The sequence below is a fragment of the Rosa chinensis genome, chromosome 1 (assembly GCF_002994745.2).
Source record: "Rosa chinensis cultivar Old Blush chromosome 1, RchiOBHm-V2, whole genome shotgun sequence".
In the NCBI taxonomy this organism is placed as follows: Eukaryota; Viridiplantae; Streptophyta; class Magnoliopsida; order Rosales; family Rosaceae; genus Rosa; species Rosa chinensis.
In genome coordinates this window covers 32,021,066-32,034,879 of record NC_037088.1, presented here as the reverse complement: position 1 = coordinate 32,034,879, position 13,814 = coordinate 32,021,066, and the positions used below count along the sequence as shown (strand labels likewise).

The 13,814-nt window shown below is 37.9% G+C and overlaps 2 protein-coding genes across 5 annotated transcripts; both read left to right on the top strand.

Moving 5' to 3' along the window:
* Positions 1–290: 290 nt before the first annotated feature.
* On the top strand, positions 291–6,748 carry LOC112193827 (receptor-like protein 6). 4 transcript variants are annotated; one of them, XM_040518192.1, is made up of 4 exons: positions 291–2,810; positions 2,934–4,744; positions 4,830–4,914; positions 6,381–6,748. In XM_040518192.1, the coding sequence occupies exons 1-2, from the start codon at positions 329–331 to the stop codon at positions 3,539–3,541; spliced, it is 3,090 nt and encodes a 1,029-aa protein (XP_040374126.1). In that variant the 5' UTR covers positions 291–328; the 3' UTR covers positions 3,542–4,744; positions 4,830–4,914; positions 6,381–6,748. The 4 variants fall into 4 exon arrangements, with proteins under 4 accessions (XP_040374126.1, XP_040374128.1, XP_040374118.1 ...); XM_040518194.1 differs by having other exon boundaries at positions 291–3,149; positions 3,262–4,744; XM_040518184.1 differs by having other exon boundaries at positions 291–4,744.
* On the top strand, positions 4,205–11,848 carry LOC112165146 (pentatricopeptide repeat-containing protein At5g16420, mitochondrial). The gene is made up of 7 exons (XM_024301584.2): positions 4,205–4,440; positions 4,830–4,914; positions 6,381–6,584; positions 7,494–9,144; positions 9,519–9,598; positions 11,120–11,169; positions 11,597–11,848. Exons 1-4 carry the CDS (start codon positions 4,205–4,207, stop codon positions 9,081–9,083), a joined length of 2,115 nt encoding a protein of 704 aa, XP_024157352.2. The 3' UTR covers positions 9,084–9,144; positions 9,519–9,598; positions 11,120–11,169; positions 11,597–11,848.
* Positions 11,849–13,814: the final 1,966 nt, after the last annotated feature.

Genomic DNA, 13,814 nt, shown 5'->3' with positions numbered 1-13,814 from the left:
TCATACAACAAAAGGCAAAACGTAAATTATAAGTCATCAGACTTATTTGGTGTACTCGATGCCCGGAGGGGGGGTGTCGCTGCGTCTTTGGCGCGGCACTGTGCTGGACTTCGGGTAAAAAAGGCCATTGCGTGCCTCCTTGTGGTCCTTCCCAGTACCTCCTTTTTTTAAAAAAAAAAAAAAGTAAATTATAAGTCATCAAAAGAAAAGAGCAAAAAGGCACGAATGCGTTTCTTACACTGTTGTCTTGTTTGATAAAGGGCGATTGGTTCAGTCTATAAATACCTCATTCCATTTAATCTGGATTTTATCAAATTAAACATAAATCATGGGGTTATCATCTCTATGCTTAATAACTGTGTCCATCTATATCCTTTCAACAATTGTGTTGTTCCATCTTGTGGTGGCCAGCTCTTTGCAGTCATATAATACTCCTACTTGCCATGATGATGAGATCTCTGCCTTGCTTCAATTTAAGCAAAGCTTTGTCATTAGAAAGTTTGCTTCAGTCAAGGGTGCTTATCCAAAGATCTCTTCATGGAAATCAAACAGCAGTTGTTGCTCATGGGATGGCGTAGTGTGTGATGAGAAGACGGGTCATGTGATTGGGCTTGATCTTGGTAGCAGTTGTCTCTATGGCTCTTTCAGCTCCAACAACACCTTATTCAGTCTTGTTCATCTTCAGCGTCTGAACCTCGCAGATAATGATTTCAATTTCTCTCAAATTCCTACTAGCATTAGGAACTTCCCAAGGCTCAGGTATCTCAACCTCTCTTTCTCTGTCTTTTCTGGTCGTGTCCCATCTGAAGTTTCACAACTCTCTAAGTTGTCTTCCCTCGATCTATCTCGCAATGATGGTATGTTTTCGAATGAAGAATTGTTGAGAAGCCTAGCTCAAAATTTAACTGGCCTACAAACACTTGATCTTTCTTCCATTAATATATCATCCACAATACCCGAAACCCTGACAAATTTGTCTCTTTTGACATCCCTCACCCTTGATGATTGCGGCCTCTTTGGCAAATTACCAGGAAGAATCTTTAAATTACAGAATTTGAAGGTTCTTAGTGTGAGGTACAACCCTGCTCTCACGGGGATATTTTCCAATGAAGAATTGTTAAGAAGCCCAGCTCAAAATTTAACTAGCCTAGAAACACTAGATCTTTCTGGGATTAACATATCATCCACGGTACCCGACACCCTGACATATTTGTCTCTTTTGACATCCCTCATCCTTGATAACTGCGGCCTGTCTGGCAAATTCCCAGGAAGAATCTTTAAATTACAGAATTTGAAGGTTCTTAGTGTGAGCAACAACCCTGCTCTCACGGGGTATTTTCCTGATAACTATAGTGGAAGTAGTCCTGATCTCATGTCACTCAAACTCTCGTCCACTAATTTTTTCATAAACCTGCCTTCTTTGATAGAAAGGTTTCCTTCACTGAAAGAGTTGGCTGTGAGTTCATGCAATATTTCAGAAGGTCCAGTACCACTGTCACTTGGTAATCTTAGGGATCTCATCTATTTGGACCTTTCATATAATAAGTTTAATGGTCAAATCCCTACAGCTACACTTGGTAATCTTAGGGATCTCATCTATTTGGACCTTTCAGATAATAAGTTTAATGGTCAAGTACCATTTTCACTTGGTAATCTTAGGAATCTCATCCATTTGGACCTTTCAGATAATAAGTTTAATGGTCGAGTACCATTTTCACTTGGTAATCTTAGGGATCTCACCTATTTGGACCTTTCATATAATAAGTTTAATGGTCAAATCCCTACAACGTTGGGAAACCTTACCCAACTTACATATCTATCACTTTATAATAACCATTTTCATGGTTCAGTCCCCCAGTCCTTATTCAATCTCATCAATCTTCAAACCCTTTATCTAGATCATAATAATTTGAGTGGCACAGTAGATTTCCAAAAATTTCTTAACCTACAAAAACTCACCGATCTAGATCTATCCAATAATAATCTGGAATTGCTCTCAGAATCTAGATTTTTGAATAATGCAACTACTGTACTTCCAAAGTTTGTGTATCTAAGATTGGGTGGGTGCAACATAAGAGAGTTCCCAGATTTCCTAAGATCTCAAGAAGCGTTGTCATATTTAGATCTCTCTGGAAACAAATTGCAAGGCCAAGTACCAAAATGGATGTGGAACACAAGCACTCAAACTCTGAATGACTTTAACATTTCTCATAACTTGCTGTCAGGCTTCGAGAAATCTCCAGTTGTCCTTCCATGGCTTAACCTTGAATACTTAGACCTGTCATTCAACATGTTTCATGATTTATTACTGTTACCTTCAACATCCATCATCAAGTACTATAACATTGCAAACAACAAATTAACCAGACGAGTTTCACCAATGATTTGCAATATGACTTCTCTTGAATATCTTGATTTGTCAAACAACAAGTTGATTGGCGATCTACCTCATTGTGGGAGAAATTTCAGTGTTAATCTGGAATATCTCAAACTTGGAAACAACTCATTTCAAGGAAATCTTCCTCAATCATACTTCAATGGAAGCAATTTAAGGATGATGGATATCAGTCACAACAGTTTCCAGGGGCAACTACCGAGGTCACTAGCGAATTGTGCAAGTCTTGAAAGTTTAGTCCTTTCACACAATAATTTTGGTGATACCTTCCCTGTTTGGTTGGGGGCTCTCCCTGAGTTGAAAATTTTGAAAATGGACCACAATGTGTTCTATGGAGTGATTCTGAAACATGATAAGAAGAATCTTCAATTCCCGGTGCTGCGTATTCTTGATTTGTCTTACAATGATTTCTCAGGTCAGTTTCCATTTGAATACATTTTTTCTGGAAATGGGACTACAAGTATCACTCATGATTTGGAGTATTACAACATCAATTCATTTCCTGGTGGGTATTACTCAATCACGATAATCTGTAAAGGTGTGGAGAGATACTACCCAAGAATTCGAGAGGACTTGATACTCATTGACATCTCAAGCAACAATTTTGAAGGGAAGATTCCTGAATACATTGGGAAACTTCAGGGGATTTGGTCAGTCAATCTCTCCAATAACATTCTCACCGGTCGCATCCCATCATCCTTGAGCAACTTATCAAGGCTTGAATCATTGGACCTTTCACATAACAAGCTCTCTGGTGAGATTCCTCAGCAACTGGCACAACTTGATTCTCTCTCAAAGTTCAATGTCTCTCACAACAATCTCACAGGACCTGTACCACGGGGAATCCACTTCACTACATTTGACAGCACTTCATATCTGGGAAACCAAGGATTGTGCGGAGATCTATTGCCCAAGAAATGTGGAAATTCTGTGGGCACTCAACTTCCACCTTCAACATCAGAAGATAATGACTCGGGCTCTGGAATTGAATTGGATTGGAAATTTGTTGTGGCAGGGTCAGGGAGTGGCTTGTTGGTGGGAGTGGTTCTTGCAGACTTTGTGATTACCAAGTGGAATGTGTGGTTCATTGAGATTGTTGCAGTACTGATCGTGTTTTCAAAAAGGATAAGGAAGCCTAGAAATTGAGTCCTCGATCAGTACTGATCATGTTGCCATGAAACAAAGACAAAAAACTGGGGCTTGTTTTTTAGTTGTAACTTTTGCATTCTTTCTCTTTGTACCATGGGCCGGAATATTTTTGAAGGTCTTGATGTTGGTTAGTAATCTTGTGTAATGTTCCTGGGTGGCTGTGGTCTAGTCCTCCAGCCAGTTTGTATTCTCTTTTTTTTCTTTAATAAATTTTCGAGAGGGGACGAGGCGCTTTCCAAACAAAAATAATAATAATAAAAAGTACTGATCAAGTTGCTCTTTGTTTTTAAGTTGTGTTTCCAATTTCTTATTAACTCTTACTCAAATTCTGTTAGGACACGGTATTTTTTGTCGAAAACATAAATATAAAGTGTAGTTTTAGTTAATGGCAACTAGAAAGTGTAGTTTTAGTTAATGGCATCAATATTTTCAAGTCTGTTTTAGGAGAAGCCAAAACAGTTTCATTTTCTGAAAACAGTTTCCCTTGAACAGATTGGAGCCAATTACGGCGTCGTTTCAAGCCCCAAAATCACATTCAAGACATTTATTACCATTCCGAAATTGGTTCAGAATCACGAGTACAGATTCGGAGCGGCGCCGAATGTGTTTAGTTGTGCCCATTTTGGGTTCCAAGAGACTGCACACCAGGTGCTCGGCGAAATGCCTGCCATGGGATTTGTGCCCATTTTGGGTTCCAAGAGAGTGTCTGGTGACTACATATACCATATTGATGGATGGGTATGTGAAGCAGGGGAAGCTATTAACGTTATGGATGAGATGGAGGATAATGGGGTTGGCGCCAATGAGGTTACTTATGGGGTTATGATTGAAGCTTATTGTAAGGAGAAGAAGTCGGGCGAAGCGGTTAATTTGCTTAATGATATGGAGGAGGAGAGGTACATACCGAGCACAAAGCTCTGTTGTTAGGTGATTGATGTGTTGTGTTGCGAGGCGAAGGTGGAGGATGCTTGTGAACTGTGGAAGAGGCTTTTGAAGAAGAATTGCACGCCGGATATACTGGCTTAATTTGTAAGAAGGGAGAAAGTGTGGGAAGCTAGGAAATTGTTTGATCAGTTTGAGACGAGTGAGCCTCCAGATGTCATGACTTACAACGTGCTTATTTCTGGGATGTGTGAAGTGCGGGAGTTGTGTGATGCTACGTGCTGATGTCTGGGTTAAAGAGCTGGGTCTTAGTAACATGTGAGTTCCCTTGATCATATTAGGTGTTGAAACCTCTTGTATGTTATTTGTTGGCAACTGATATGTTATATTTAACTCCATGCAGACATTTCATGCATGCAAATGCCACTACATCATTTAATCAACTGGTGTCTACATACCCTGGACCACTGATGCTTGTTTCAATCCTGGTGAGTTCACCTATTGCACTGAAACAGTTAAGGATATACCTATTTATGTAGTCCAAAAAGGTTCTTTATGTCTTTTCAACTTGTGAAAAAAAAAGAAAAAAAAGTAGCTGCAGTAACATTATTTAAATGAATTCTTTGCTCATGTTTATATGCAGTGCCCAGATCCGTATTTTAAGAGAAAGCATCACAAGAGACGGGTTGTAGTGTTGTACAGAGCCTTTAGTAGATTCCATTGTGAATAATTTAGCAATTTTATTAAAAGTGACCATTAGGTTCATTACTTTTGTTAGTCGGGAAGGTTTCTATTACTTCGGACTCTTCTAGTTCTGAGTTTGGTCATGTAGTGCTCTATCTCTGTTGTACTATTGCAAGTGTTAGGCTGGGTCGGGATAGGTCTATAGGATTGAATCTCCCCAACCCACAAACAAATGGAAAGCAAATAAAATTGAACATTTAGAAGTGAGAGGAACAGAATTGTCGGTTCTATCATTTAAGTCCTGTATAGTGAGTATTGAATCTTTTCATGACTGATGTGTAACTCAATTCATGCTTACCCTATCCACATAAACAAAACTTGTGAATCACAATATTGTTTAAATTTTTGGCATCCTCATTAGGACTGCCAAATACCTGACATGCTTGTCATATCCAAACTTAATTCTGTTGTAGTACCTCTGAGCTCACATGAGAATATTGGGCCACATATCTCATTAATTCTGTTGTATACTGAGTCTTACATGGTTGTATGCATTTACTTATTTATTTTTTAAAAAAAACCTTCTAGCCCACCCATCCTTACATATGCCATTGAGAACCAAATCTATGACCTTTACAATGTTGAATTTATAACTTACCGATAGGTTACAGCTCACTGACATGGTTGTATGCAACTTGAGTTTCATTTCTATATTCATTTCTAGGGACGCCATTAGTGACTAGTCATTTCCTAGATCATGTGAAATGTCATCAACGCTAATGCAAATACTGTTGTATCTGCACGGAAGTACGTGCTAACTTTATCCCCTAACAAGGACTAGAAGTTTTATCATGGTGGGTAAGTGCAAGGATTTCAATGGGATGTTGTGGTGTCAAACTTGTTTGTTTTTGGGTGGTGCATGACTGCGCGTGTATTGAGTCTCGTTAACTTTGTTTGTGTTATTTTCCCTTATATAAGGGATTACAATGAGTAGCTTCTTTAATTACTAATCCTCTCAATGTTATGAGCATGTCCTGGTGGCCGATTTTGTTTCTTGATTAGAGAACATTCAAGCTCTATTTCTCACAAAAACAAACTAAACCTCAAACTCATGCTTGTAAAAGTGCATGCCTTTTAGGGGATCTCTTTCAAAGTTTCAATGATTTTGGTTTCTCATCCAATAAGGGTGTGTTGTGTTGAAGAAATGATTCTTTATGTCATTAACTTACCTGCAAGCTTCAGTGATATAACTAATATTATGTCTGCGCAGGTGTTTATACAGTCCGATGTACTTGACGTCGCACTTGAGATGAGAAACCAATTTGATTCTCTGCCCCATGTTCTGAAGCACATAGATGAAATCGAATCCAGCGTGTTGTGTGACAGTGAGGGATGGTTGTTGAGCAATCCAATGGGCAAAAGGACGGAAAGAGAAATTCATGCTGAATTTGAAGGGGCAAAAATTTACAGGAGAGTATACCAGAAGCAAGCACAGAAGGCTCTTGGATGAAGTAATGCGGAATCAAGTGAATGGTTTTTGATAGAGATTTTTGAATTGTGAAATGTGATCATCATTTGTAGAATTGTTCACATCAAGTTTTATGAGGAAGTAGCGTATAATCAGACTTTAGTGTGACCCATCCATATCTAGCCTTTTTTTAAAAAAAATTACTGTAGCAGTATTCAAACTCAAAGAAGTACATCATAATCAGACTCAATTCTTGTGAAATACATGTACGCAGAAAAATATCCAGCTACTAGTCTTGGTCACGAGTCAAAGTGATATCGACTTCTTTAGGGGAAATTAAGCTTCCAAAATCCTCAACATGAGCTGAGTTTTTGGATTACTTCCATTACTCTCCGATTGGAGCCAAAACAGCAGATTTCATCTGTAACTGGCCATTGAAGAAAATGTCCTAACTGAACTCATGACATTTCTCACGTTTGTTGATTTTTACCCCTTAACTGTTCAGTTTTGACAAATTATACCTTTTTTTTTTTTTTTTCAATTTCGGTTGATTTAACTTTTGTCATCAATTTTCAGTAATCTCATTCACAATATTTCGATAAGTTTATACTTTTCATTCCAACACGATATTTTTGTATTTCCAGATATTGAATCTATCCAAACAACACATCAATACCAGGACACATCTACAGCGCTGAGTTTAATAGAAAACCAGCAATTTTGACGATTATCTTATAAATCTGAAGAAATTGATTTTTTTTTTTTCAAGAACTAGAGTAATTTAAAAAAATAACTAGGGTGAAAGTTATAAAAGTTGGAAAGTTACTGGGGCAATCAGGTAATTTCACTTTTCCCACAGTTCAGATTTCTGTTACACTAGACCGTTAAGGCCTTTCCCATCGTCTCCAACACTAGTTCACACCATGCCGGAACCTCTCCCCCAAACCCTTCTCTCTCCTCCACTCAATCACCGCCGTCCTCTTCTCCACCTCCACCTCCACCTCCGCCGCCGTCGATTTCCTCCACTCCTACACCGTCACCCCTCCGATCCAAGACTGGCCCCACCGCCTCTCCCCAAAGCGCCTCATCTCCCTCATCACCCGCGAGCCCAAACTCGACGTCTCCCTCCAAATCTTCCACCACGCCTCCAATTACCACACCTACCACGCCATCATCCGCCGCCTCCTCCGCTCCCGCGCTTTTCACCTCATCGACCCCCTCCTCTCCGACCTCCGCGCCTCCAATCTCCGATGCAGCGAAGACCTCTTCATCTCCCTAATCCGCAATTACGGCGTCGTTTCACGCCCTAAACTCGCCTTCAAGACATTTATCACCATTCCGAAATTCGGCGCCCAACGATCCGTGAGGTCCTTGAATGCGTTGCTGAACGCTTTGGTTCAGAATCACGAGTATAGATTGGTTCACTCGGTGTTTCGGAACTGTAGGGAGAGGTTCGGGGTGGTGCCGAATGTGTTTAGTTGTAATATATTGATCAAAGCACTGTGTAAGAGAAATGATTTGGAGACTGCACACCAGGTGCTCGATGAAATGCCTGCCATGGGATTTGTGCCCAATGTGGTGACTTTTACTACCATTTTGGGTGGTTATGTGTCGCGGCACGATATGGTTGGTGCCAAGAGGGTGTTTGGTGAGATTTTGGATAGAGGGTGGTTTCCTGATGTGACTACATATACTATATTGATGGATGGGTATGTGAAGCAGGGGAAGCTGGTTGAGGCTATTAAGGTTATGGATGAGATGGAGGATAATGGGGTTGGCGCCAATGAGGTCACTTATGGGGTTATCATTGAAGCTTATTGTAAGGAAAAGAAGTCGGGTGAAGCGGTTAATTTGCTTGATGATATGGTGGAGAAGAGGTATATACCGAGCTCGGCGCTCTGTTGTAAGGTGATTGATGTTTTGTGTTGCGAAGGGAAGGTGGAGGATGCTTGTGAACTGTGGAAGAGGCTTTTGAAGAAGAATTGCACACCGGATAATGCAGTATTGGGCACGCTCATATACTGGCTTTGTAAGAAGGGAGAAATGTGGGAAGCCAGGAAATTGTTTGATCAGATTGAGATGAGTGAGCCTCCGGATGTCATGACTTACAACGTGCTTATTTCTGGAATGTGTGAAGTGGGGGAGTTGTGTGAGGCTGGGAGGTTATGGGATGACATGGTGGAGAAAGGATGTTCTCCGAATTCTTTTACATATAATGGATTGATCAAAGGATTTTGTAAGATTGGAAAAGCGAAGGAGGGAATTAGGATTTTGGACGAGATGTTCGAAAAAGGCTGTTTGCCAAACAAGTCTACTTATGCTATGTTGATCGAGGGGCTCTGTGACTCAGGAGAGGAAGCTGAAATCACTAGAGTAATATCTATGGCAATGTCAAGTGGAGACATTGACAGTGATTCCTGGGATCTTTTCCTTACTAAGGTTGTTGGTGATTTGGATACTGGGGAAAGTGTTCTAAACAGAATACTACTGGAGAATGCTGAATAGAGCCCCAGATCTAGGGGCCTTGGAATATGCTGACCTTGATCTCACCCACAATGTTTCTCAGGTCGGTTTTTTGTTATTCCATCCATTATTTTTCATTTTGGGAAGAAATAAATGTTGTTTACAGTTTGTTTATTAATAAATTTCTGCCAATAATTTACTGTAGTAGATTATATTATTGAAGGGGTTATGTTTCTGTATTTTTTTGTTCAAAAAGAATTTGTATGCTTGATGTAAGCTTATACTGGATCATGTCAAAATTAGGCATATGTCAACCCTCTTAGCATCTCTTTAGCTTTATGTGAACTCTAAAGGTGTTCTTCTTTTTCACTCTTAGATTTACAATAGAGTTTGTTAGCTACACATGATAAAAGTTGTCATCACAATTGTTACATCCTGATGCTTAATAATCTGTTTTCCTTTTTTCAAATGGGGTAGGTGCCAGTAGAAGTACCTTATTGGAATCAAGTCTTCAGGGACCCACGATCGATGGGCACTGGTGGTGGATATTGGAAGGGGTACCATTCTTATTCCTTTACTAATGAACTCTCTCTCATGTCCATTGATAATTGTAGTCGTAGTGATTCTCAATTATAAGCAATTAGCATTTACTCCAGATTTTGGTTCTTCAATTCGATGCCAAGAACAATAATTTTAATTTAGGTAAAGAAGAAGTTGGGATTTGGTTAAATCTTTTTATCTGTTATGTTTAATGTATGACTCAATATGGATGATGATTCTAATAGAAATCTTATCATGATCAACAGCTCTTGATTAACCCATCTTATGAATTTATAACTACAGATCTGTTGCACGCTTCCTTTTTAATATTTAGCATTTATGGAATGTTTATCGAGCTACTTGACTTTAGTCATAGAGCTGTACAACCTCATAGATACAAAACAGGAAGTTGTTTAGGGAGTATGTTAGTTTTAGACCTAACTTTTCCATAAACCTTTTGTCCTAGGACATCACTGCTCACTCGCTCCCATCCTGTGATATATCACAAGTAGCACAAAACTCTCTGGCAAACCATTTAGCATTAAGCACGCACATCAATACATCATGATCATGGAGTAAGAATGTTTTTGTGGACAATAGTTAATTATGTCAACATGCAAGGTAGTTCTTATTTCTTAACAATAGATGCTTCATTCACATACAGATAAAGAAAAGCTTATATATTGATACATGTACTATGCTTATATATCAAGGGGCATATTGCCAAAGGATAAATATGGCCATAGGTCTGTGTGGTCTCTTATCTCAAAAATAGAGATATTCACATGGTGAAGTTAGCATGTAGCATCATTAGTTTTACAAAATTTAACAATTTTCCATAATGTTATTGATTTTTGGGGCTCATGCACTTGCAACTAAGCAAAGGTCCTGCATCAGTTTTACATCTTCTGTGAATATTATCATAGCCCTTGCTCTAGGGATGCCGATATCCACAGCTCTATGTTAAACATATTATGAATGATATTAACAGATCTGTTGGAGCCCTATTGCCTCTTTTTAACACTTTGGGTATACTGAGCTATCTGACTTTATTCGTAGCGATCTTAGAAAATTGCTATATCTACTAATTTATGCAATGGGATGGCTGCTTACCTTACTTACTCACACAGATGCATTCAGCTTGTGTTTTGGTGTTACATTTAATGGACAATTCCTCTCCCTCTTCTGTAATGCGGAAGGCTAAACTACCTCCTAAGGTAGAGGCGTCAGTATTCGTTAGTATTATCATAACCATTGCTCATTTTATTGGGACAGTATTTCAAATTGTCCTTCATGTTTTAAGGTGTTTATCATCATCATTGTGTGTGTGTGAGGGAGGGAGGGAGGGCAGTACCTAACAATACAATTAATTGTGAGATATTTTTTGGGACTGGAAATATGACAGAAAAACTCTTGGGCTAATTTTGATACACTCGAAAGTTCTTCTGATTAAGTTATTGTATAATCAATTCATCCTCATACCTTGTTTCAATATTACATCTGTTACATATAGTAATGTTTTTCTTTTCCTGATGTAGATGGTCAAGCATGCTGATGTCTGGGCTAAAGAGCTAGGTCTTAGTAATGTGTAAGGTTTCTTGATCAAATTAGATCTTCAATCCTATTGCATATTAATGATTATCTCTTTATATAATATATTAACTCCATGCAGATATTTCATGTATACAAATGCCATAACTTGTTTTAATCAATTGGTTTCTACCTACCCTGGATCATCAATGCTGTTTTAATCCTGGTAAAAAAAATTCAGGTTCATATAGTGTCCAAAGAGGTTGTCTTCAACTTGTGAAAAAAAAAAAAAAAAGTGGCTGAAGCACCATCTGTTTTTATAAGAATTGAACTTTCTATTGGAATAGGGAACAATAAACAAGAAACAAAAGCTGTGGACTAGAAGTCTTTTATAGGCTAGTCTGTTGTAGTCTACTCTGTTTATGTTCTGTCTCTACTCTCTTGTGGCTGCAGCACCATTTTTTAAATTCTTTGTTTATATGCAGTGCCCTGACCATTCTTCAGGAGAAAGCGTCATACGAGACGGGTTGTACGAAAGCCTTTAGTAGAGTCCATTGTGAACAATTAAGTTCGAAGCATCCAGGTTTCTGAAACTGTAGTTTACGACATAATTGTAAACTGTCTAATATATTTTAAACTGGAAGGCTTCTATTATTTGGGATCTTCTAGTTCTGAGTTTGGATTTGTAATGTTCGATATCTGTTATACTTTTTCTTCTTCCAGTGTGAACTCCTGGTCAGCTGCTTGTGTATTAGATCTATTTTGTTCGTGTTTTAGTGAAATTTTCTTCAAAAAACATAAAGAAAATAAAAAAGTTGTCACTAAATATTATATTTTTTATAAATTAAATTACACAATAGCTACTTGTCCTTGAGTTGAATTCAAAAGCACCCACTTGCATAGAAAAAAGTTGTAAAACTAGACCCACTGGTTTAGAGATGGTAATTTCCTAGGCAATACAAGAAAAAGATGTCACAACGCGAAAAGATGATTCAGACCAAGACCAAGTAAAACGATGTAAACTTATAATGATAGTCTGACGGAGGCTTGTGAAGTTGCAATGAGATCAGAGGATAAGAGGTTGCAATTTGGTTGCATGTCATTAGTGGTTCCAACTTCCAAATCAATGTCTTATTTATTGACTTCAATGAAAGGAGTAGTCAACTTTGAACAATATTGTTGGAGGACTTGAATTCCAACAAAATTGACTTATGGGGAGTGCCTAGAGGTTTCTCTCTGTAATCTATTTTCTTGTTTTGTTTCCTTCATCAAAAAACAAAAAAAAAAATTATTAACTTATTGTTAATATAAAAAAAAAATTAACTTATTGTTCATACATGTATATGGAAGAGTTCCAGATACAAAGAATCTTTGCGATATTTATTGATTGGCTCAAGAATTTGAATCGCTTGCATCCTTCATCCAAGTATTTGGGTGTACAAAAATCAAAAGTTTCAAAATTAAACATGTGGTCATCCTTCATCCAAGTCTACAATTGTGTGCTTTCAATACGAATACCAGTCTTGTACTCCTGTTATCGTTTCAATTTGTGGTTTTGAACATTCGTCCATAAACAAAGAATTTTTGCAATATTAGTTGCAGGAAATGATCACACGCACAAACATGGAAGCAGTAAATGAAGCTGATATGTAATTTACCATAACATTGAAATGTAAAAGGTTATCAGAGTGTCCCTTTGTTTATGTTTGAGCACCGAGACAAGTTGTAGATTAGACTATAGAGTATAAAGATCTTGAAAGCTTTGAATGCCCGATAACTGGCCTCAAGATTTTGCATGGTTTTGCATGCAAGGCTACGAAAGGGATGAGTTGATGTAGGGAGCAGCCGAGCAGCTTTTTGACTTTTCTGTAATAGAAATATGTCGTTTTGGTCTCACCTGGTCTGCATGTACCATACAATCCATTAGTTTTATATTGTTTATTAATTATGTGGATTATATTATTGTTGCATGGATCAAAAAGGCATTGATTCACCTTCGATCATGGTGTCTAATTTGATTCACCTTCGATCATGATTATTCTGTATGTAGACTTATTTTTTAATTTTTGCATTTTTTCTTATCTAAATTGGCTTTAAGTCTTTGATTTTGTCCATGGTATTATCAAACTCATCCTATCAGTTTTGCGTCTAGGGATGATGAGACAGTAGTGAAATTTAGAAGATTGAAAAGATATATTTGTCTTATGTTTCTTAATTTCTCTCCTATCTAGCTGCTTTGTGGTTTGGTGAGAGAAGTTTTCCCTTATTATTCGCTTTCATATGTAGGGGAATTACTGCAATCATTCCAAGTTTCATTGAGTACATCAAGCAACTTATATGCTTATGCAGAAAATTAAAGCAATACAGGTATCATATTGATGTTGTGGTTGTACTGTGAGCAAGACCTTTGTTGCTTTTGTCTAATGCGTTCTCTATTTTAAGAACTTGATTGTTATACATTATTGTATGTAGTAAATCAAGTTTTCAAATGCTATTTGTTCTCAATTTCTGGGGTTTGTAAAATTATATTTTCTTTGTTATCTCTGTCTTTAGAAATATTTGTATTTATTATTGACCATCAATAGTCGAATTGCGTATGCTATTCATAATTATATATGCATTTGCTATTGACTGTCAGTAACACTATCCTAATTGATATTGTGTCATAAGCACTATCATATTGTTATCGACATTCAGTAGCAC

Bases quoted from the DNA above. Each gene is read 5' to 3' on its own strand.
- LOC112165146 (XM_024301584.2), top strand. From the start codon at position 4,205: ATGCCTGCCATGGGATTTGTGCCCATTTTGGGTTCCAAGAGAGTGTCT. The intron at 4,441-4,829 runs GTACATACCGAG...AACTCCATGCAG, and splicing joins AATGATATGGAGGAGGAGAG to ACATTTCATGCATGCAAATG. The intron at 6,585-7,493 runs GTATACCAGAAG...CTCCAACACTAG, and splicing joins GGGCAAAAATTTACAGGAGA to TTCACACCATGCCGGAACCT.
- LOC112193827 (XM_040518184.1), top strand. From the start codon at position 329: ATGGGGTTATCATCTCTATGCTTAATAACTGTGTCCATCTATATCCTT.